Source organism: Micropterus salmoides, unplaced genomic scaffold (genome assembly GCF_014851395.1).
Source record: "Micropterus salmoides isolate LMB-PRFRI ecotype aquatic unplaced genomic scaffold, ASM1485139v1 Ms_hic_scaffold_18, whole genome shotgun sequence".
Classification (NCBI taxonomy): domain Eukaryota; kingdom Metazoa; phylum Chordata; class Actinopteri; order Centrarchiformes; family Centrarchidae; genus Micropterus; species Micropterus salmoides.
The window spans coordinates 13,988,024-14,013,410 of NW_024040928.1; the positions used below are offsets into that span (position 1 = coordinate 13,988,024).

The 25,387-nt window shown below is 39.3% G+C and overlaps 1 protein-coding gene across 2 annotated transcripts in view; it reads right to left on the reverse strand.

Moving 5' to 3' along the window:
* si:dkey-71h2.2 (low density lipoprotein receptor adapter protein 1) overlaps positions 1-25,387 on the reverse strand; it is a 54,697-nt gene that overhangs the window by 17,324 nt on the left and 11,986 nt on the right. For both annotated transcript variants that reach the window (XM_038726744.1, XM_038726745.1), the window contains exons 2-3: positions 7,923-8,065; positions 5,484-5,596 (exon numbers count right to left, since the gene is read on the reverse strand). In XM_038726744.1, coding sequence (XP_038582672.1) covers positions 5,484-5,596; positions 7,923-8,065 — 256 coding nt within the window. The remainder of the gene's footprint in view (positions 1-5,483; positions 5,597-7,922; positions 8,066-25,387) is intronic.

Here is a 25,387-nt window from a genome sequence, read left to right on the forward strand (position 1 = left end):
GGCCCGCCTCTCTCTGCCTCTCTCGCCCCCGTCCGCTCCATTTTCTCCATCAGCAGTATGTTTTATAAAGTCGCCTTTTTTCCCGTATATTTCCACCCGCGACCCATTATCATGGCAGCAGGTGAGCCGCACGAACTGAAACCAACAGCTGCACCCTGTGTGTTCACTGCTGCTTTACCTGGTCCATAAAAAATCCACTGCGACTTGTAACTTAACTTATTACTCTACCTTTTGTTTTGTTTTTTTTACCGAGGGAAGTCTGTGCGAGAACACATGCACATAAAATGTCAGCTGCCCCCCTTTTGCCCGCGCACCCTATGTCCATCCTGATGTTTCATTGCAGGCATCGTCCGATGGAAATTTTGTAGACATCACCCAACCCCAAAACAAAATCTGTAAACAGCCAATGCCTGGAACTCAGCAGGCTCCTCTCTCTTATCACATATTGCAGTAGAGAGGGGTAGTTACAAGTTCTGAGTTTTAATGCATTTCAACAACAAACGCTGTTCATTGTCAATATGTAAATAATATGTAGTCAGATTTCCCAGAACATTCAGCTTTAAGCATAAGCAAAATAAGCAAATAGGTCAGTGCACATGCAGTGGCTGTCTGACTAGCCTATGTGCATCCCGTGTCCGTTTATCAACAGCAAGAGTTTAACAAACATGAATGTATCAAACAGTGGTTTCATTATAATATGGCATCCATGTAACAATAATGTGTTTCTGAACAAAGACCTCTCATTGGAGTGAATACACATTTAAAATTTCACCTTTTTTTGCAAAGACATACAAGCTTCCTCTTTGACACAGTAACTTGGAGTGTGATGAACATGTGCGTGAACAGAGTTAAAAACAAATCCATGTAGATGCAGATTTCACTCATAATAAAAAATGTTTTAACTACTGCCACCAATGTACCACACAATGGATCATATTCACAAAATAAGCCTTCAGCTTGAAACAACAACAGAAATAAATAAATAATAGAAACCATCGCAGAGGTTTTTCACTAAGCTTGAACAACAGAAGCTGAGCTGTCAGTCTGCATCATATCTCCAAAGGGGCTCTGTAGACAGCAAGCCTTTGATCTCCTCACTGTGTAGAGCACCGGTGTTTGTGAGGAAGAGAGGGAATATCAATGGAAATATTTAAATATTTACAGTACAAACCCTGAATAGAACTTCATACATCAAAGCCTCAAATTCTCTAGTAAAGCAGGTACGTTGTTTAACACAACCATGGACTAATTTTAAAGCTTTTACCAGACATTAATAATGAAATACAGCGCTCATCAAAACATTTTTCATCATTCTCAAACAAACGGCAAGATCAAAAAGATATTTTCAGGAATGTTAAAACACTGGCATGTCGTGTATATCGCGCTGTTAGGGATCTCTAATCTTATTACAATGTGCATCATTACCAGGTGGAGTGTCAGCGGTGCACACAATAGTTCCAGCTCCCCTTTTCTGACCCGCATGCTTTGCTGATCGATATGCTGGTTGTTCTGAGAGCTCTGGTCAGAATATGAATCAGTAACACCAGTCTGGATGCCAGCTCGACACCTCACGATGCTGTGCTTATTGGGAGGTTCACGTTTCACTGCCTTTATATTTTTGATACTGAAAACCAAACAAGCTACTGTGTACAACACATGTTCGGAGATATGTATGAACAAATGTAATTACAGGAAATACACAATTTGTTTGGTTTTCACACACCTATGAAATGTAAAGATTTGTTTAACATTTATATTAGTACTTTTTTTTTCTGCTGTAACATATTCCATTTTATAGAAAAATTTGGCATTTTAGGAACTATGCTGCTTATTCCATTAGTGTTTCATGTCTGTGCATCAAGTAAGGAGCTGGTGGCAGGAGACAGTTAACTTAGATTCTGCAGTTTGTTTATTTTTTTTACAGCCAGGCTTGCAGTTTCCCCCTGCTTTCAGTCTTTATGCTAAGCTAAGATAATTTACGGCTGGCTCTGGTGTCAAAAACTCTATATCATTACATGAGAGTAGATATCATGCGGGACTCTGACCATCCGATTGTACAGTTACCTAAAATTTGTCTTTATTGACTGCTCCAGTAAAATGAAGGGCAAATGGCTCCACACGTCAACATTCTTCTGTGTATATATTTAAGCTTCGATAGCAATCTGTAAAATATTGAAATATTTTGATACTGCATCAAACAAACACTCTGCTCTTTGATATTGTCATAATAATGAAGCTTTACAATAATATTGTAAATATATATAATATTAACAATATCATCTAACCTCCTGTGGTGTAGTCCTTGGCCTAACCTCTGCCAGCAGGTAGACCCATAGCACTACAAGGGAGACTTGCTCATGTTGGAAGATCAGGCTCATAACAACATAACTTGAATGTCTGATGCTGCAAATGAGATGCACTGTAAAGTGTGCTGTCAGGAACGGAGCGGTTGTCAAGGCTGCTGAATTCAATATCAGGTTGTGATACTGTGAAAACTCAAGTGCCACTGATACAGGATGATATTGCATTGTTTGTGTGTGGGCGGGTGTGTGTATGTGCGTGGGAAGGTGTGGGTGGATGGGGTGGGAGAGTCATGGCTTCCATTTCCAACACGATGCACAATGCCTTCCTATCCGTTTCCTATCCCCCACTAAGCATCCCCTGAGGGAAACAGCCCGACTTCCACTAAGTGTGAAACACAAATAACTACACACATGCTCATATGTCCATCAATGTGTGGACATCTGCGCGCGCACACACACACACACACACACACACACACACACCCCTTGTTTAACTGACTCTTCTCTCCCTTGCTTGTTATGCACAATAAATTCTAGTCTGATTTGGTACATTGTTTTGCATCTACACTTTCTTTCACCCTTCGCTTGCTTTCCTGGCCAATAAATGGATTATGTGCAACTAAAATAAGACACAAAAAAGGAGGGGCATGAGGGAAAAGGGGCTGTGAGGTGGTGGAGGTGGGGGTGCGGTCTCATGAAGGGGATAAATCCATCCTCAGTCAACTCAAAGCTCTTCAGGAGGCCCTTCAATCTCTCCTGTATCATCATTCGGGAGTACTGGCAAAGACTGGCGGCTTGAGTTTCAAAGTAGGCAATTAGTTGTGGATATTCCTGTGTTCAGAGCTCTGTTTATATTAATATGAGCAGAAAAGAAAGACATATTTCTAGACAGTGAAAATGAAAGGGGGAAGGAGAGGAGGGGAAAGATAAGGAGAGAAGAGAAAGAGATCAAAGACGAGGCTGATTCCCCTGGCCTGTAGTCTGTTACCGCTGATAAGGTGGATCAGAAGGGGATGCGGACCCATGCGCACACACACCAACCACATGTAGTGTATCTCCACACACACACACACACACACACACCCTGCTTTTATCACGGCCTGTTCTGTAAACACAGTCCGGCCATTTGATATTTAGACTGTAATCCTCAATGACACGAGACCCAGTCTACATTACAGGCTGCTATCCAGTGAAGGGGCAGCCAGCCAAACATATCACAATCCACACACACACACACACACACACACACACTTCAATGATTTGGTAGAATGAAACCTAGCATGGTGCTCTCTGTGTCCCTTTCATTGACACAGAGAGACAGTAACAGGCACCCCCCCCCAGCAACCCCCCTGCCCTCCCATTATTGGTTTCCGTGTGAATTGATCAAACATGAGACTCACAACAGCTCTGAGCAGAGAACTGCTTGGTTTAATCCAGAAAAAGGAGCCCAAGCTATGGACAGAAAGGGAAAGTGACCTAGATAGATGATATCAGTATCTTCATCATCAGATGCAGCCACTGATTTGCTTTTAGGACTCGACTAGAAGGATTACCCGAATTGTCAGGCATAGGTGAACATAACAGTTTAATAAAACAACAAAATGGAATAGCAATAATTTTGTTCATGAGCCATTATTTGCATGATGCCAGTAGACCTTAAATGAGTTCTCTACCACATGTAACATGTAAAAGCTGATACCATGTTACTAGGGCTGAGGTGATTTATTGACGTAGTCAACGTAATCGATTACGTAAATGCGTCAAGTCGCATTACGTGCGTTGAAGTGTCGCTGCATCCGGTGTTAGCAGGGATTCCCCCGGACAAGCTCCAGCTACAACACCGCGCCTTCGACCGTATAAATTTTGGGAGTATTTTAGACAGACACTCAACAACGTGCTGCTCTGCGAGCTCTGTGAATTGGAAATAGCTTCACTGCAGCACTGCTGTCCATGAATACGTGAAGCAGCATGAACACGTGAAGTGAAAGTTTTCTGGAGCACTTTGTCTAGACAGAAACCCTGCAAAATGTGTTTACATTCTGTCTCCACACAAGCACGCCACATTATAAGCATGAGGACAAGAAGTCCTTTAAAATTTATTTTCTAAGTATTTCTTCATTGCTTTCATGTTAAAAGTAATTTCTTCCCCACTGCTGTCACGGTAACGTAACGTTACACCGTGTGTCATCTACCGTTAGGCCTTTATATTTTCTGTTTATTTAACAGCCACGTATGAGCGAGAAAAGAGCTGAAAATAACCTATAAAATAAATATCCTGCCATGTATCAAAACTGAAAATAAAGTTCTGAAAGGTTGAAAATAAGTGTTTGAAAACTCAAAATCTTACAAAAAAAGTTTTGCAAGATCGAAAACTAAGATTTGCAGGCTTGCAAAATGTAAAATAAAAAATAAAAATAAAATCTCTGCAAACATTATGTGGTTTTTGAGTTGTCCTACTTCAGAACCGCACCATTTTTTTTTTACAATGTTGCGCAAACAAATTTATACGATGTTGAGTTTCAAATTTGTCAGTGTTGTCCCAGTGTATTAGTTTGTTTTCCAGGTTTGAACCCTTGTAAATGGTGATCTGAAAATTAGTGTGCGAATATGTGGCAAAAAGTTTTACAACTCTGAAAATGAGGTTGAAAAGGGCAAAACTTTTAAGTGTGGTAGTGGATTTTAAAGTTAACTTTACTGCACTTAACCAGTAACAACTATTTGTGTAGTTTTTTTTCCTTTTATGGCCTAAAGCACAGAAGACTAGGCATGCTTACTGTCCCTTCTATTAAATATCACATACCTACCTTTGCCGTCCAAAGCTGAGGCTACAGGGCTTCCCCCTGTTCGTTTAACTATGAAGCTATGAGGATCCCCCACTACGTTACACATCTTGACCATATGTGACGACTTGGGAGTGAGAACAGGTTGGCTGGAGTGTTTGTCTCAATAGGCCTCTTCTCAGAACCCATCAGCTATCATCTAACAACGATTTAGCCACTGGGGGCGACGGCCAATATTCCTCTTTTGCTCTCCACATGGACTGTTCAATCATGATTGTGTAGGCTTTGGTTCCATGCAGGTGGTCAATACTACAAACGGACTACAAACAAAAAACAGAATGCTTCCAACCACTGTGCAGGTTTCTCTTTAAAATCTATTTGATTTGTACTTTTTATTTACCTGTATATGGAGACATTTTCTATGAGGTCTGTGGTCTCTGTGTCTGTGATGATGATACCTTTCGGTGAGACTGTCAGTGTCACTTTCCGAAACTTCTTAGCTCTGGCTCTGGCCTGTGGATATGAAATATAAAAAACCACATATATACACACACATTTTAAAATCAGAGAACATCAAAATCTTACCACGGGTACAGACAGAGCTAGCCTGTCACTCTGACATAAATATAAGATGATCTTACTTCTGATTAAGCACAAAGAACCCTAAAAGCAATTGTCCCAGAAATGTGGGAAATTTATAAAAGGTGACAGAACGGGGAGGATGAAAGCTGCAGTGTGTTGCCCAGAACGAGTACTCGAGGTCGGGCTGGCAGCCACCGACTCCCCTGCCGCTCTGTTCCATCTGGAGTTTCACAAAATACAGCCATAGTGCTGAGCTTGCGGTCTGTGACAGTGCCTGTTGACAATGACCTTCTTAACATGCAATTAGCTAGCAAACAATTGCAGTTTTATTTTTCCCACCCAAATATCATCAGGTTAACAATCAGTGACTGAATGTGAATACAGAAGAAAGATGGCAAAATAAAAGAAATTATTTCATCATTTACCGCACATTTCTACATTCACCCGGCACCAGAGCACTTTCATTTTTGCAGGAGGTGAAATAAACATTGAAGAGAAGCTGAGGATGAAAGGAGTGGGATATTTGCTTGAACAAAATCTAGGACTTCTGAAGGACAACAGGAATGATGCCTTGGCTTGCTACAGGAGCCTGAATGCCCTGGAGATGGTGACAAACAACAACACATTCTGTTAAAACCCACAGCACTTGCAATATGGGAAACTAATATTATAATAGTGAGGAAAAGGGTGCTCAGGCTGACTGTGGCATTCATGTAGGAAGTGCTAACAACCACATTTCTTCTGTTATGTTACTCATGTTGTGCCACAAGGCATAAACCAATCTGCCAGCTTGAGATACCCCACTTTCTCTATATGTTCTGCCTTGTCTTATCATGCCTGACTGAAGCATGTATCCAATGGAAAAGTCACAAATGTATTCAGTAATCCCATTCAGGTTGATTGGTTACCAAGGGAACAGACAGAGACAACCGATTAGCTTTTTTCGGTCCTAGTGTAAATCAATTGAATCTTAATCCTGCCATTAGGTTCGGTTCAGTCTCTAATTGAGAAGTGGGAGGTTTATGATTAGGCTGCCTGTGCCAGGCTTTTCTTTCTGCAGAGAAACAGATTAGACATTCTTATTGTTGACGGTGTTCAGTGAAAAGGTGTGTGTGTGTGTGTGTGTGTGTGTGTGTGTGTGTGTGTGTGTGTGTGTGTGTGTGTGTGTGTGTGTGTGTGTGTGTGAGAGAGAGCATGAAAGAAAAATAAGGAGGAAATACGTTTGTGTGCATTAAAACATGCAAATAATTGGGTTTTGTACATCTACAAACTCACTGGTTTAAAACAGTTGTCAAAACGGTCTTATGAAAACTGACGGGATTCTGAACTGATGCAGAAAACTGTGCTCAGAAATCCCCTGCGCGACTCTGTGTTGTTAAGTACACAACATATCACTAATTTCACTGCTGCACATGTGCAGCCCTCGATAATCCTAGATTAACAGCTGTGTTACCATGCTGCCCTACTGACCTTGATATAAACATGACCCAACTATAACTCCATGCCAAGAGAATAAGACAAAGTTGAAGGTGAATGATACTAATTACTCAGTTTAAAAGTAATTCTGGTGCACTGTTTATATATATTTTTCAGAACATCTCAATCTAAACTTTTCCCTCAGAATGGACTATTTGTCCTACATGCTAACTTGAAAGGTCACACCGATCCATGAACACTGAATTTAATTGATTATGACAGTGACCACAATGGTTTTCTGGCCATGAGTTTTGCTGAGCTGTGACTGACTGAAGTTCTGACATATAGGGCATCTTATATTCTTTCATTGTCTGTAGTTAGCCTATACCACAAGTTATATTATACTGTAGACAAGCAATGCAACCAATTCATCATAACTGATCACCCTGTCCTGGGTAATCAGAATAACATGGTTAAAATCTAAATTTGACAAGCAGTCACCTTCAAGTCATTCAGATAATGTGCACTGCAGTTTGAGGCTGTAATTTCACAAATCCACAAGAGAATTTCTATAAAAAGCATCGCTGTAATTGAAATCTTCACAATGTCACTCTTGAAATTTCACATTGCTATTGAAGGTGCTGAGCTTGCCCACAGAATTGTATGCAATATTGTTTGCAAATATCAGAATCAGTACAATCATATATACTGTATAAGCACTAGTACTTCTGATAATCAAAGGGTAGTATGTAAGATTCGTCAAGAAGTGACCATAAAATGTCAGAGTCAATATAACATCCATTATAAGGCTGTATGAGTCAGAAAGGGACCAGTGACTCACCGTGGCTACAATTCTGCGAATGGCAGCTGAGGCCATGTCCTCTCCTTTGGGCTGGCCCACCAGGGTCATACCCAGGTATTTCACATTGAACACCATTCCCTCCAGCAGAGTCTCCTTGGTGTCTGTCCAGTTCTCCGGCAACTCTGGTTGGACAAAAAGACCGGACATAGGACATCATCAAAATGCCCTGGTATAACTAAACAACTACATAATTACAAAAAATGTGAAATGTACATCACTAAACAGGAGTCCAGAAAAAGTATTAAAATGTTTTACAATACCTGTGAATGGATGCCTAAAAATGACATGTCACATAATCCACTTATAATAATAATAATAATAATCATATCAAACTAGTTAATTAGAAATGGGATTCACACGTTAGCCTTGAAAGAAATGTGTCACAACTGTTAAAACATACATTTCAACGTCTATAAGTCTGTCAGAATTAGTTTTCAAGTCAGTTTCTTTATTGTTTGTTGAGCAGACTGTTTACAATACTCAGCACAGACAGCATGAGAGCTGGCAGAGTAATATCACAGCTGAGCAGACAGGGCTGTGAACATACAGTAAGATCTTTCACAAATTATGTGTGATATAATGATTACACTATTTTTTTTATATTAAATATTTTTTGTGCTTCAAATGTCTCTCTTCCGGTGCTCTGCAACATGTTAAAAACGTGTGCTTTGAAAGATAAAAATAAGATAACAACCAACTCTAGTGAGAGAATAAACACATGGTATCATCATTTATTTTGTGTAGGAAACAATCCATAAGTGAGCCTCACATTCCACACTATGCTTACATTTTCTTAATTTAAATACATCTTACATCCTACTCATCTGTTACCATCTCTTACAGAGTAAGAAGCTAATGTTTCTGTAGTAGAAAACAGTTAGGATCTCAAACATAAATTGTTGCACAGGCCCCACAAGCCCAGTGTCAACTGGGCTCGGACAGGCTGTACAAAATGGCTGCAATGTCCTGCTGTTGCTGTGATTTCCAACAGGTAGCACCAAGCTGTCCTCTAGCCGACTACCGTGGGAAGGGAGGGGGACTGCTCCCATTCAGAGAACTTAAAATATCTCTCAGCGACACCTGGACACCCTGCATTGGAGTATCAGGAGAGGAATAGCTTACTAAACTATGCAAGAGACCACATTCTGTGATAAACTTAAAGTGAGTCGATAACTGAAACATATGATTGACTAAACCACAGCGTTTCAAAGCATTCATCTAACAGCAAAAGCGCAGTGATAAAGACAGACACAGAACTGAAAATGCCCATGGTTTGGCCCCCCATTATTTCCCTTCTTCTTACAAGGGTATTGCTGTTTGTAGCACGCACTGAAATGAGGGAGCGAGAATGACAAAGAGTATGAACAAGATGAGCATGTAGAGAGAAAGAGACACAAACGCAATCAGAGTCCAACACTCTACTGGGCTATACTGGCAGCAAACTCCTCACATGGGCTGAGCCATCTGTCACCGGCAGGCCCCATGCAGCTGTGAAGGCGAACAGCAGAGACCACCATCCCCTTACAATGCTTCCAACAACTCTGAATTATTAACTAATCTTCAATCGTGCTATGGGGGCTGTTGTCAAAACCAGGGAGCACATTTGACGTTATTAAATGTGATTGCTTAGGTGGGCAGCATGGTTTGTTGCTTTTGAGTGTTCTGGATGAGAGCTATGTGAGGATTCAGGGTGCGAGTCTCACATATAGTCTAACATGGAAGTTGTGCCTTTATTAAAGCAATTCATTGTTCTGAGCCAGCAGGCTCACCACCTTTTAACAATGGCTCTTTAATGCTGTATTGATCCATGAGGGAGAAATGTATCCTCTCCCATTCCCCTCTCCACAGGAGGTCAAATGTCAGAGACAGCTACAGAACAGCACAAAGGGCTTCAGTCTTTTGCTCAAGAACACGAACAACATAAAGGCATAATAAAATAAGGACACTCTTTATGGAAAGGCATTGTTCTGTTGAATTTTGCAAAATGAGTTTTAATCACAAACAGACATAATTCTATTTACTTCCATTGTATTGGGTTGGCAGCACAATTGTCAGCGGTGGATATTTGACAATCATGGTAAATAAAACCAAAACTATCTGCATGGTTTGGTACCACTTGTAAGATTGTGGTGTACCAAAAAAATAAACAGGGATGGGTGTGAGAGCCATTTTCATTAAATATTTACAATTTGTTTTTGGTAAACCTCCCGCCATCAGGGGAAGCCAGTGGCACTGTCAATTTGGCACCGGAGTTCTTAACCTAGGTTCTTAACAGGACACAGGTGTTGCTGAGCCAGGAATGGGAGCACACACTTGACCGTGCCACTTGAGATATGGTGGATGAAGGTTGTTTTTTTGTTCTGTTTGCTGGTTTGTCTATGAATGGTACAAACAGAAAGTGACTATACATACTGGAAACAACACAAACACCGATCACCAGGTCCATTTGAAGCCTTTTATTTATCATGTAGCATTATACAGTATACTGTATATTTATCTAAAAACAATGTATTAAGTATTAAAATTAACAGATGATAAAGTGTCATGAAATGACAACTGGTTATTTTATTGGCAGGAAACATGGGCAACAAATTCCACTCCCTCTGTCTTAGAGACTTGAACCATAGCAGCCTTTGCTTGGTTACTGCGAACATCTTAAAGCTAAACAAATACAGCTTTCCTGCGGAATAAACTACAAAAACAGAACAAATTTACTTCAACTATAAAAACTGCAACAAAAAAGGCTATAGCAAAAATATTTAAGAGATAATGGAGCACAGGCATCCTGAGTCAATGACGTAGCCGTTTTTTGTTCTGGAAAGCTCAGGCAGGTTGTGTGGGCTTTAGGGGGGTATTGAGAGGGAGAGTGGGCTACAGAGGAGTCAAAACTGTCATCAATGAGATTTGAAAATAAGGGAAATTTAAATAAATAAAAGTACAATGTTAATTCCATGTTATACTGTTAGTATATTGTTAATATTACTTATAGTTACTTTATTCTTTATAATTTCATATAGTTTACCAATAGTATAGGTCTAATATTATTTCAGTGGGTTGTTTTCATTTATTAAATCCTTGTGCAAGAAGCAGTTTCTTCATCTTTAACATAGGCCTACTGCCACCGGCTTTACCAGAGGAGAGAGTAGCAAACACTTTAAATACGGCCAGCAGGTTTTTATTTGATTTTGTAAAGGTTAAAAATAGCCTACAGGAGATATACGGGCAAACATTTAATGGGAGATTACCGGGTGAGAATGGTGCTAGCTAGCTTTGAAAACTGCTCAGACCACGCAGTGAAACCATTTTAGCTGCCGTTGAAAATGTGTCCATCGAGTAGGCTATTGCATCATCTGATTGGCTTTTCTGATCTGCCTTTTTAGAGACCACCAATCAAACTAGTTAAAGCCATTATTGATCTTAGCACCCTTATTGGAAACCCTGGACATTTTCACCATTTACTGCAAGAGTCTAAAATAACATCAATCAGCAGCCGTGGTGGACTTCTTTGAGGCAAAAGGTCACTACAATGCGTAAAGCCAATTATCCATCCGCTAACCCGTCATCCAAACAGCAATTGTTCATTCAAAGATTATTACTCGTAACCAGGCACAACAGGCTGGTTTTTAGCCTTTTTATAACCAAAACAACAAAAGTTTAAAGAATGGTTTAAAAAGTGTGTTTATCTACATTAACATAAGTTGCAAACATTAGCACGCCCAGCTTACTATCTACACTTCTAAAGCCAAGGGTTAGTATATCTAATAATTTATATACTTATATTTTGGGATTACAAATGATGTTAGAAAATTCTCAGTTTGGGACTGTAACATTCCCTGTGTGGGAGCCCAGAAGCTACTATATCACAGTTCGGAGTAGCGAGAGCAGTTTTGCCCTGCTCTTTATTTGGTTGGAAGAAGTTAAATGCTACTAACCACAGCCTAACTCATTACCAGAAGTAGCTTTACTTTGCAGAATTCATTAGCTAGTCCTCATCTTTACAGGTAAGGATAGCTTACTTTTTATTTAGGACATGTAGTTTTAGCCTCTGTCTTTATCGATGTAGCCACTAGAGCTAGAACGATTAATCAACTATTAAATTAATCAACTATTTTGATAATCAATCGGTGTGAGTCATTTTTTAAGAAAAATTATCTCATTCCAGCTTCTTAAATGTAAATATTTGCTGGTTTCATTACTCCTCTATGACAGTAAACTGAATTTCTTTGGGTTGTCGACAAAAAAGGACGACGTCAGCTTGGGCTTTGTGAAACATTCATAGTCATTTTTCATAAATTTCTGACATTTGACTTTTTCATCACATTACAAGGTAAATTTATTGTCATTTTACAACAAGGTTGCAAGATAAGATATAGTTGGTAACTGTAGAAAGTAAACAACTAATTGATTAATTGAAAAAAATAATTGACAGATTAATCGACAATGAAAATAATCATTAGTTGCAGCCCTAGTAGCCACTATGTGCAGATAGTATTTGCTTTGTGTTGCTTTAAAACGTGTCGGCTGGAAACATTAAAAACTCAGCTCGTGACTTTGTTTTAAACCAACTCATTGAATTAGCACTACTTAGCTAGCTAGCTGAGGCTGATAAAATCTGATGGTGACAGTTGCAATTTAAGGAGACTAAATCAACGGTTGTCACCTGGAATTCAAGATCTGATGTTGCTTACTTCTTTGTGAAATCATCACCCATTGTTTAAAAAAATCATGTTTATAAACTGCATTATGCACCATACTAGAAGGGAAAGCTTGACAGGCATAGCAACAGTGATAAGGGTTGTGGGCTTAGCGATTAAAACATAGCCTACTTCACCATGATCAACTCCAATATCAATCCTTCAGTGCAGTTTGAGTCATCCCAAGCTGCAATACATCAACTTATGGTCAAATGGTCACGGTCGCCTTCTTTAAAATAGCACAGCACTACAAAGCCGAAGTGCTACAGTCCATGTTGTGTTTTCACCAGGCTACACACATGAATTATTAAAGAGATTTGTGTTGATGCTGCAGGGTTTCCAATATATTATCCCCTAAAAGAGGAGGGCTTAAATTTTTAATAAATCCTGTGCGAGTCTACAGAGGGACTGGGACTGATAAGAGTGACAGGAACAAGCGCAGGGAGGCTAATTGGATTTTAACATGTTGAGGAAAATACTGAGGAAGACAAAAAAAAATTCAACTTTAATTTTTTTAATATGCTGTACATTTGTCATCTGTGTTAGTGTGTGTGTGAGTTAGTGTGTGTGTGTGTGTGTGTGTGTGTCAAGGTGATTCAATTTAAAAAAGCACAAAACAAGATTAGGGAGGGCGAGGCCCTTGTGGTGCACTGATGACGTTTGCATCTTTATTAAACTGATGCCTGGCAACACTTTCACACTCTGTTGCGGCAAGAGCACCGATTCCATTATGTTCTCACAAAAGCCTAAAGGAATCAATGTATTACAATGAAGGCACTTTGAGCAATTTGATGACATTTTTCCGCACTCTGCCTCAAGTTAAACAAGGTACCATTGTGAAGCACTGTAAAATACCTAATGCTGTTGAACATACAACTGACAAGTGTAACAGTAGCTGATCTGACTGTAGTAGTAGTATAATAGGTACCATGTGCCCTGCACGCCTTCAGCTACATGCAGCGATCACCAGCTGTCTCTTTGAGCTCCATGCTCAGTAATTTAATTTGCACTGATAAGTCGAAATCGTACCCCGGTGAATTCTGCTCCAGCTGAACACCTACACTGATGGTTAATTAATAACACAAACAGGAGCGCACAGATATGCACACAGGCACCATATAGCAGGAAAGGGCACATGCACAGGCATGCAGGGGGCACATACACACACACACACACACACACACACAAATTTCCTCAAGATACTATCATCCATATTAATTGCAAAAACTGTTGAAATAAGTGTGTGCTCCAGGGTCAAAATAAAAGCATTCCCTGTTCTCTATTTCCCTACAGGTCAGTAAGTAGGCCGTTCTTCAAGGATGTTTCACACATGTCTTGGTTTAAATCAAATGCCATAAGTACAACATCAATTTATGAGTAAGGAAACATTCAGCTTGCTTTTTAGACCCAACTGACACCCCCATCCTCCATATCCTTCTTGACATAATCTCTTTGCCTTACTGTTTTACTCATCCGATGGAACTTTGAATCTAGGACACCACCTTGACAGGGAAAATAGGCCGCACATTCAGGGAAGATGGGATGGTGTGTGTGTGTGTGTGTGGGAGGGGGGTGTAACTGGTTTCCTGATTCTGCCTTGAGGGGGAACCAAGTTAAGCTAAGTCCATCCTTTCAAGCTCTCGCTCTTCTTACTGTTTTCTTAATTCCGTCCCTCCACTCACCTTTCTCACCTACTCTATCTTCACAAATTGAAAAGAAAAACAACCCTCTTCACATCTATCCAAGAGGCTAGCTTATTAGAGAGGCTAGGAGATATTAGGTGCCTCTCAATCAGAGCTACAGTACAAGCTACTCCTCAAATGTTGACAACATCAACAATAACAAGAACGGAGCCATGAGATCCTATGTTGCTAAGCAACCACAGATTTTATCACTAACAGCCCAACAGCAGCACGGAGGTGGTACCTTCAAATTACATTACTAAACACCTTGGCTAGGCATCAAAAGAAATGAACAAACCACATAAAGTGCTCAGATGACACAGAATTAATTAACCTGTGCTCTGAACTGGAGCAGTACATAAAACTCCCACCTTTGGAACAGATATTTACTTATCCAATGGGCCAAAACACAAAATGCTACCACCTCAATTTTGTCTCCCTTCACTTCATTGTCTTCACACTGACATAAACTTAACATAATGTTACAGAGCATAGAGCACATGCTGCCTTAAGTTAGTGGCACCTCTGTACAATTTTGTCCGACCAACCAAATTCAAAGATGCTCCATTAAATCTCACATAAAAACTAAGAAAGGCAGCACATCGTCACAAATGACTGTCATGGTTGTGGTTATTCTTGGTTTGGCCTGTTGGGATCTTGGTTTTCTGGTTAGGGTTTCATAATTTATGTATTCATCCATGTCCTGGATTATGTTTGGTTTTGCATAATTTGTCATTTGTTCAGTGTCTGTCTGTCCTGTTTCCTGTTTCGTACAGCAATTGGCTGTCTCGGTTCCCTGGCCCTGCTTCTTGTCTGTGTCGATCACCCTGATGTCTCTTACCTGTTCTTGATTACCCTGCCTGTCTGGTGTGTGTTGTCCTGTGTCAGTATTTAAGCCCTCAGTTCTGTTCAGTCTTTGTCTTGTCCTCGTTGTATGTTGAGTGTTCTGCCGGTTTCTGTGTCCTGGATTAGTCTGTTGTTGCACTGTTTGGCTCATATACCCTGTTTGAATTTTGTAATTTTATGGAGTGCTGCCTTTGTTTGGACTTTGCGACAAACCTGTGTAAGCTTGTTTAGTTGTTTCTTAAATATATCATAAGAACTGCATCCTGCAAGTTTGTGTCTGCATTTGGGTCCAACCTGCTGTCTGAATACACACCCGGACGAAGGCTCTGTGCCAAAACAGTGGTTAAATAAAGATCAAACACCTTCAATAATTGATAGTTTAATAGAATGCATTCTCACAAACTGGCTTGTTTATTTGGTTTACTCCATGGTGTATTCTTCATCAGCACTAGTATCAAAATGATGGAAATCTTATGAAAATAGTCTCCAACAAGATGGGAGGGAGACACCGTGCTGGTCGACACGGAGACCTGGCTTGTAAAAGGAAAAGCAACGGTTCAGTCAGTGTTTCCCACACATGCACTTTACTTCGGCGGTCCGCCCAGGTTAGGCGACACATTGTAGTATTTATCAGAGAAACACAGTGATTAGGTTACAAGTCGCAACATGGTGGATATTTTACAAGAGCGGACCAGGTAAAGCGACAGTGAACACACCAGTCAGATGTTATTCGTTAGCTACCACGTTGGTTTTGTTTTGACAGGCTATGTTGTCAACACATCTCCTCAACATGCAGCTCAGCTGCTGCTGTGAATGGAATCACGGGAGGAAAAGTCCAGAAAACAAGTTCTGTTTTTTTTGGCGAATTTATACAGCCTAGCCTACTACTGATGGAGAAAATCACCTAAGCAGACATACAGGGAGAGAGAGACGTTAAAGCCCTTTTTCCACAGCACAGTAATAGCTCAAGTCGCCTTTTTTTGGTTTCCCATTATGTAAAAGTTTTGATACCTATGTTACATTGAAAATATGTCTTGCTTTTTATATTAATGATAATAATGTGATAATTAAGTTACTTTATACAAACAATAATGGTTCTCAGTTTGTTGAGAATAAAATTGGTATAGAAAAAAGGATCCGCTATCGAAGTCGAGGTATCGTTGAACGCAGACTGCTCCCCACAACAGACTCACACTACCACCTATGCAAGAATGTAAGAATTTATTCACTGAATTTACAGAAAAGCAACTGATAGCCACCTTTTTATTTACCATTACATCACGGTTTAATTACATTCTTGTCTGCAGTGAAAAGCTTAATTTTTTTAATAGAGATTTCAAATAACTCAATGTGACGCTTTTAATTTTCTGCTGACCAAAACTGTCAGACAAAGACATGTAGGCAAAACCAATCCAATGAACAAATGAAAACCTTGCAGACTATAAAGATATTTAGTTTTGTTTGTGTCTACTTATAAAAAAAAAAAATTCTAGCTCAGTGGAGTTATCAAGCTTCTGTACTTACAAAAACTATTTCCTTTAAGCCTTTTATTTTATTTTTACTGACAGGAAAAATGTCTCCGGAGTGAAATAATTCAGGTTCATGTATCAAGTCTTTCTCCAGAGGTCCTTGAATAAATCAGTGCTGGTGTGTATCTTTCGACATAGTCCCCTTTTCACCAAAAACCCTAATTAATTGCTTTCACTTCAAACACCCTATCTTGCCGTTAATCATAATGATGATGTTAGTTATCTAGTGTATGCATTGCTGAGAAAATAGAGCTACTGCAAAGTGGAAGCTTTTTAGGGCAGCCTGGAATATGAAGGGAGACATGAAATTGTCAAGTGTCAGACATCACATAGCTTTGTAATATTACTGCAGAAACTGAGAAGAGGATATTTTTAATAGCAACGTAAAACATTACCTTGCACAAATAACTGTAGCTGTTTAACCAAATTATAGGGTGAAATACATTAGCTCAATGTAAAAAAAAGCACTTGAGTGATTTGTCCTGTATTTTCACAAGTTTAATGAGGCATAGCGGAGAGGTATTAAATGAGAATTTGCAGGACAGAATTACACCAGATATGACAGGTAAGTGGTCTGTCACTCAACGTCATTGTTTCCCTGGTTACAGAGACTCAGATGGGCCTTTTTTTTTTTTACTACGGCAAAAATCTGCAGCACACATCCGCCCATAAAAATAAAGCTATCCAACTCAGATCTGAATGGTACACGGACAGTGTCAGTGGAAATGAGTATTTTCTGAAACATTCAACAGGGGGCCACCAAGATGTTGGACTGAATGTTAAACTGACATTATAATGCCTTCATACTGTGAGAGAAGATAATATGCTATAAGATAATACTAACCATTTGAACATTGGTGGACATTAATCTGCCTAAGGCTAGGCTAACCCATCCTTTATGAGAGGTTTTGGACTGAAGGTTAAAATGAGATTTATTTTATAATCACTCTGGAACAGGCTGACATCCATGAGAGTTGTTCTGATCAGTTTTACAGTAAAAAAAGTAATTTATTTTTACCAATATATGCTTCCTTCAGTCGTCCAGTATAGTGGTCTCTGTGGTCTACCAAGTAATTTGTTGTTTCCAAAATTATCAATGGGTTTTTACTTCTTCAAAATACTACTAAATAGTTTATCTTACCAGACCTAACACTTGTCTATGATCTGATGTTTTAACCCTTAATGTAATTGATGCAACTGTGCCTTACTCTTATTGACTATTACCTTTACATTCATGTTGACAGTAACAGAAGACATCACCAGAATGCAGAATAAGGTTTCTGACACTCAAAATCTCAGGGAGGACGATCCCCAGAACCCCCCTTGACTTGTCTCTGACGACAAGGTATGCCTTATTTTTCCACATTGAAGGTATCAAACTTAGCTTGTCCCTGTCAAAAAGTAACAAAATAGGTCTCCCAGCACCTCTAAATCTCACTAATCATAATGTTAAATTGTTTGTTTACTCCGTACAAAGTTTAAAAACAACAAGTTGTGGTTTAACCAGGGGGTATGGGAGAAGCCAGGCAAGCTGTTTCCCAGTTTCCACTCTTTGCTAACCTAAGCCTACCGACTGCAGCTTAATATTTAGCATGCAGACTTGTAGTACTCATCTAACTCTCAGAAAAACATCAGTATTTCCCAAAATGACAAGCTATTCCTTCAACTACAGTAAGAAGTGGATGTAAAATATATTGTATTAATAAAAAACTGATCTGTATCATTTTCACCTAAAAAAACTGAGTAGAATCATGAAAGATATAGTATGTGTGATAAGTTATTAAAAATGATAACCGAAAACACAATCAGAACTTCATGAAAGACTTTCCTATGATGTCCTGACCTTTGAGTGCAGTTATCATGCAAAACATGATAACTGCACACCCCCCCCCTGCCCCTCCCAAACACACACACACACACACACACACACACACACACACACAGGACAGCCATCAGAAACCGTCCTCCAAAGGCTCTGTGAATCATTAATTAGAGAGGATCAAACCAACGTTCTCACATCCAGCAGTAAAACAGCCTTATCTTCTCTAAAAAGCATGTTTTGTCCTCAGATGTGTCCAGAGAATGAAATGGGATTAGCAATGAGGTTATTTGGCGGGCAGGCATTAATACATGCTTCAAATTAAAAGTCAACACAGATGTTTGAGTTTTGTTCCTGAATGACTTCCTGTTCTCTATTTATAGCTGGCATCCCACAGTGAAAATTGTGCTAATATTTGCTCTGCAGACAGTGACGGTTGGTACGATGCTATGCAGGAGGACTGTGGCAGATAAGCACACAATGAAATTTTTTAAAGCCACAATAACTGATACATTCACTATAATTCAATAAGAGTGTTTTTCCCCAGAAGACTAAGGTAAAATAGTGCTGATGTGTACTTCATATGTAGTTGATGTCAAATGAACTAGAAACTAGGAAAGTAGGCTGGGATGTCACTCAGGAAGAACAAAGTGTAACACCACATATTACCTCCTGGTTAGTAAGGACAGATGTAAGAACAGATGGAAAAGCCAGAATTGACTCCAATATTCTTATGCAATGCATAGAAAAATGTTTTTTTTGAGGGCTTGAATAACTATATCTAAACATTTTTACTACCTGCCCGGCACCAAATGACAGACAAAATTAGCCACTAGCTGGTGAACATGGTGGAGCATTAGGCAGCTAAAGAGCCAGATATTTCCCTCAGGAGGTGGCGGAGACCAAAACAGAGTTAAAAAGGAAAGTGAATATTGGACTTCAATTGATTAGGCCTGAAACACAGCTTCAACTGAATGCTACGGTTGCTTCGACTCTGCTGGGAGTGTAAACAGGCATTGCCATAATGACATCATATGGTGATATGTCAGTGCTGTGTATTCAGAACTAACAGGTTTAAAATTACTTGTTTGTTTTCCCCAGCAAGAGACCTCTTGCGGTGCAAATTATGACTGCTTTTACTTAGAAGCAAAAGTACAAGTTGTGCAGCATTGTTTTACTGGGGTTGGTGTATACAAAGTTTTTGACTTTGACACGGGAGTCCAAAGATTGCACTCCGTGTCCTTACAACAGTCAACATTGGTTTCTTTTAACTATGACCATGATGATTTCCTAACCTTAATCAAGTAGTTTTAATTGCCTAAATTTAACAAAATTTAACTGAACCTTAACCATAGAGGTGATAAAGCAGAAGACACTCATATGAATACTTTTTGGAGCAGTCACATGGGTAATTTGGGAAGGCTCTGACAAATATATATTTTGCTGTTTAGGTATGAGAACTTGTTAGCCAACCTAGACTAAAAACAGGCCATTATTCAGAAAAAAAACTTATGTAAAGCCATTTAAATGCTCATTCATCTCCTTCACTATGTGCTAATTAACCAACCACAACACTGCAAGAGGGGAGACTGTTCATTATACAAACTGTTTACAATCTCCTGTTATAGTATATTATTGACAAAAGCGCATTAAATATAGAGGTGACTTACACAATAAATGTCCATTTAAAGTGCCTTGTATAATTTTTATTAAGTGATTTAACAGCCTCCGTTTGTCTCTGACATGTAGACTGCTGATGTCTGTTAAATCAATACTTGATACTTCTGATTTCCATATAAGTCTGAAGCACTAGGGTCCATGTTTCTACCCAATTACCAGTATGTATTTTTCATCCTGTGGTCATAATCAGTGAGGAGAAAATCAAAACAAATTGTAAAGTATGTGGAGAACAAGGGCTCTATCAACACCTATAATATGATGTACATTAAAAATCACTTAGAGAAATAGTAAGAATAAGAGAAAAGTATGAATCATGGCAAAATAATATAACAAATTAACAATACCAACATTTCCATACTGCAGGAAATCTTTCCTCGCGGTTATTTATTCATAAAGCATAATTGCTCAGCACCGTGGAAGGATTGTTTTCATTAGCAATTCAAACAGGGCATGATTTTCTCTTTGGTGATAGAGATCGTTTCCCCCTGGAGTCTGCTGGCTCCCATTTCAACATCTTTATCAACTATAAATAGCTCCCTCAACAGATATCCATTCATGAAATAATAGGTTTATATTTATGTTTTTGTTTTGTATTCAAGGGTAAAGCTGTGACTCATAAAAGAAAACCAGAATCCCCAGGTTTCCCAATTCCCATTTCAAGCTGAGTGCTACGAAAAACAACACTCTGCCTTAGCAATCATTAGCTTTTCCATTCATTATCACACCAAAGCAAAACAACTTTGACAGCTTCTGATCTCATTTGAGACAGTGTATCTCTGAGTCCCTTTAATAGATGAGGGCTTCCCACAGGAATCCCCTCTAATGTGGTAGAGCACTTTAGACTCTTCCAGCGCAGTGATGGATGCTAGTCTGACACAGCTGGATACATCGGCTTCTCAGGTCTCATGTCTCTGGAGTATCACGGGGTATCAAAGGGGTAATCAACGTGAGTGCTTAAGCTGTGCTGTGTGTACAGTTTGGAAATGACTCATTCAGAATAAATTATACATATTTTGTATGTTTGCTTTTACTTAATATCAGTATTTAAGTAAAAAGATCCTGGATTTGGCTCCAGAAGACTGAAGGTATGGTACATGCAAGGGCGTACAGTAGGTTTGGTTTCAGAAGTGAGGGGGGCACAATGAAGTCATAGTATAACAAAAACAAAAAAGTGAATGCCATTTCCTGTATTCATATGCAATTATATCAATCTGGCAAGTTACATTTTGATGAAATTAGTCACTATGCTTTCCATAATAGTGGTAGTGCCAATTGTAATGGTAGTAAAACAAAAACAAGACTATAGCAACTGGCTTTTTGAGGTTTGCTCTTGGGCAGTGCTGCTTTGAACTAAATGCTAACGTGCTCACACTGACACTGCCAACATGCAGATGATAGAGATATGTTTACCATGTTGATTATGGGAATGTCATTTGTTTTGGAGGAATTTGCCCATAAATCCAAGTATTGGACAGATTCATATATTCACTTGATGATGGCGCTAGGAACATAAATAAAAGATTTTGGCAATCCATCCCACGATTGTCAAGTCATTTCACACAAAACCTCACGGTGGCGTTAGAGGTAAAGTCAGTGCGTCACCAATGTCAATAGGCTTTGTCGTGTGGGAACCATTAATGTCTGTGGAAAATGTCATGTCAATCCATCGAAAATTTGTTGTGTCTGGACCAAAGTGGTGGACAGACTGACAAACTGGCAATGCCATCCATAGAACCTTGCCGCTAGTGTGCCAAAAAATTAGGAATGTAAATTGTTTAAAAGAGACCTGATACTATGATAATGTTATATTTCCACATTTCCACCATGCTTACAAATAGCACTGTGCTATTTCTATGGTCTTTTTATGAGAATATAAACAAAAACATAGATTCAGTAATTCATTTAAACCTGAAAAACATACACTTACCCGAAAGGTAACACCTAGGGCAAAATCTTTTTTTTAAATTCACTCTGTGCCGCTCTTAACGTTTACTGCTGTGATCGCACTGTTATAAATGAAGGTGACTCAGATAAACATTTTCTTCGACTTCTCTCATCTGGATTTTAGCAGCTGGACAGTAAGAGGGCTCTGTTTAGAGAGTTTTTAGTGAGGAAATCAAACAGACACTATGAGACGCAAATAGGCTTTTGAAAAGTGAGGGGGAAATGTGGAAATTGGGCCCTTGTATTCGTGTCATCATGTTACATGTAACTTTGACAAAAAATGAATTTAAATTAATCAAGACAACTGAAGAGCAGCGGGATTTTTCTTGCATTTTCCAGCAGCTTTTAAAGTCAATCATTATCATTTGGTTTTAACATTATTACAAGATGATCAGAGGTCACAATTAAAAGCAAATTCACTAATCTCAGCGGGTTTGAACATCAGCAGCTCATCTGAATTTGTTTGACAACTACAACATCACAATAACTTTATGTGTTATGAGAAAACTACTACTGGGCTGTTTTTGTGCTCTGTGTTCTAACCGCAACTGCACGCACACTGTGTTTCTATACAGCACTGAGCTACAGAAGTTTTCCATTTCCACAGTGATGGTACAAAGTTATTTTTAGGTGTGGGTTCCTCGGCTCCTGGTGCTGATCTCAGATAATGACGCGGTGTCAGAAATGGTGAGAGGAGTTTGAATTTTTCAGAGGAACAGAACGGAGATGGGATTTAGCTCTCCAGTGTGGAAGCAGGTTCAGATGAGACACACACACACACACCTGCAGTACTTAATCTCTCTCACACACACCAACAGAATAACAATTGAAAACTTGCTCAAAAAGACTCTCGCACCGGTGTGACAGCAAATATCCCATTTCACATACAGCTGACAAACATTCATCAAACAGCAAGAGGACTCGGATGTAAGACTTTACTGTACACATTAAACAGGAAGAAGGATTGTGTATGTGTGTGTCTATGTGTGTGTTGTTGCAGCAGCCTGAACAGGCAACTCTCCCAAGATAGGGTCTCTCAGTTTCCCTGTGTTGCATAATTCACTTTCCTTCAGGCCAGGGAACTTCGTTGTTGCTAAAAACACTCCAGAGAGACTGCACAGATCTGCATAATAATGAGATGTATATAAGACACTCAAATTGCGGTTTGATTACACATGTTGGTGTTTTTGGAGCTGTAACAGGGAGTCAGGCATGCATTTAGTCAGTGTTAAGACTGTAAGAGTAAAGGATGTCCTCATGGCTGTCAATGTCAAACTGGCTAATAGTGATGCAAAAAAGATAACCTTGAACAACACGACTTACCAAACATAACCACTTACAACACATACTATTATATACTGTGGGCCATGAGAAAATGTTATACACTTACCATACCACAACTCCCAAAGGTCTCGCAAAGAAAATCAATATAGAATATGATGTGGAGCAGTTTTTAATAACATGAGGCAGAGGCTTCAAAATCAATATTTGTGGAGTGCAACAGTGAAGGAAAATATACTCGCAGCTTGAAACATAACAGGCACAAGACAGCATGTGAGAGTGGAAAAAAAAAAATCACCATCATGAAAGACTTGATTTCGTATGAATGTTGAGTTGAAATTGAGTTATAGTGTGACAAAACAAAATCAATACAGAAGAAGTTAACTTGTGCTCCTAGAGGAAAGTAAGTAACATTTGCAATAACCTTCCCAAGAAAATTAAACACAGGTTTTAAAAGATTCAACCAAACCCCCTGATATATTCTGTGCCGTGAGAGCAGCGCAAACACACATACATCCTGTTAGATCCTTCACACATCCTTATTTGAGTGTCTTCACACCAACTCCTTTGTTTTGACTACAGAGCAAAAAACAAAGATGATAGTTGTGGAATAAAGGACAGAAGGGCTCCCGCTATGCTTTGCCTAAACCCAGACCTTTCACAGAAAAAGAATGAGGCATTATTACATTTCAAAATACCCATAGCAACCGCAGAATTAAAACACAAGAAGACAAGAGGAGCATTTTAGTGTAGTAAAGCACTTGTCAACCCGGCGAGCGGTTGAATAGAAGTGTTCTCACCTGCCCAAACAAACCACCAAGCATGGTTAGCATAACAATATCCCAAATCCATTTAACACTGTAACTCCTCTTGACTGAGGAAATGCAGCCCAAAACAGCACTGTTGTAAACTAAACTGGATTCACAAAAGGATGATGCAAAACAAACAGATAATAGATTCTCAGACGGGTATGTATTTTTTTCTAACACAAAATATGAGCTATAGTCTAAGAAACTCGCAGTAGGCCACCGACCGGGAAGAAATAAAAATACAGGCTGACAGAGGGAAGATTCCTTAGCAATGCAAGCAGCTCTCAGTGCTTTGAGCTATCCTTCGCGTCACGATGCGTCTGGGAGTAAATTTTTTATTTATTTTTTTCTCCCACCCCTATTGGCTACTGGGGTTCTTGCCTGCCTGTCGCTGAAGTCGATGCGGCGCGGTTGTCCCACTCTCACTAAGAAATACATTGTTTAACAGGCTTATGCACAGACACATTCACGCACACAGACACACAGTCTCACATAGACACACACACACACACAAACAAATTTAGGTTGTCCCTGGTAGAATTATTCTTTTCTTTCAGTTACTTATTTTAATTAATTGTTAACCTTAGCCTAGCTAGTCATGTCTGAGTGCACAAATGCACTGCCAGTCAAGCTAACTGTTACACATATCATTCTTAAAAAGGAGACAGCGATAGACTCCGTGTCCTTGCCAACAGTAAATATAAATAAGCATTAAATCATACCATACTACATTTAAAAGCATTTCTATTGAAATAAGCGATATAACGTCAACTTACCTCAATCTAGCCTGTACACGTAACAACTCCGTTACCAGTAGAGGTGAGTGCTGCTCGGAGCCGTCAGAGCGAGGGGATTATGGGCGTGGCCATGCAATCGAAGCAAACCCATGATTGGTCAGTCAAACCCACCAACAGAATCTCTTATTTCAACCGTTTCAAACAGTTATCCCACAAAAATTTCTGACTCGCAATCAAAGAGGTTTTTGTGACACAAAAAAAGTCCTGTTTATTTTTAATTACAAACTTGATTTTTCTTTGCAGTGCGATAAATATGACTTTTTTTTTTGCTTGCATTAAAAAGACTTTGATCATCATGTCATTAAGAAAAATACCATTCAGTTTTCATAGTAATCAGTAGGGCTGAACGATTAATTGCATTTG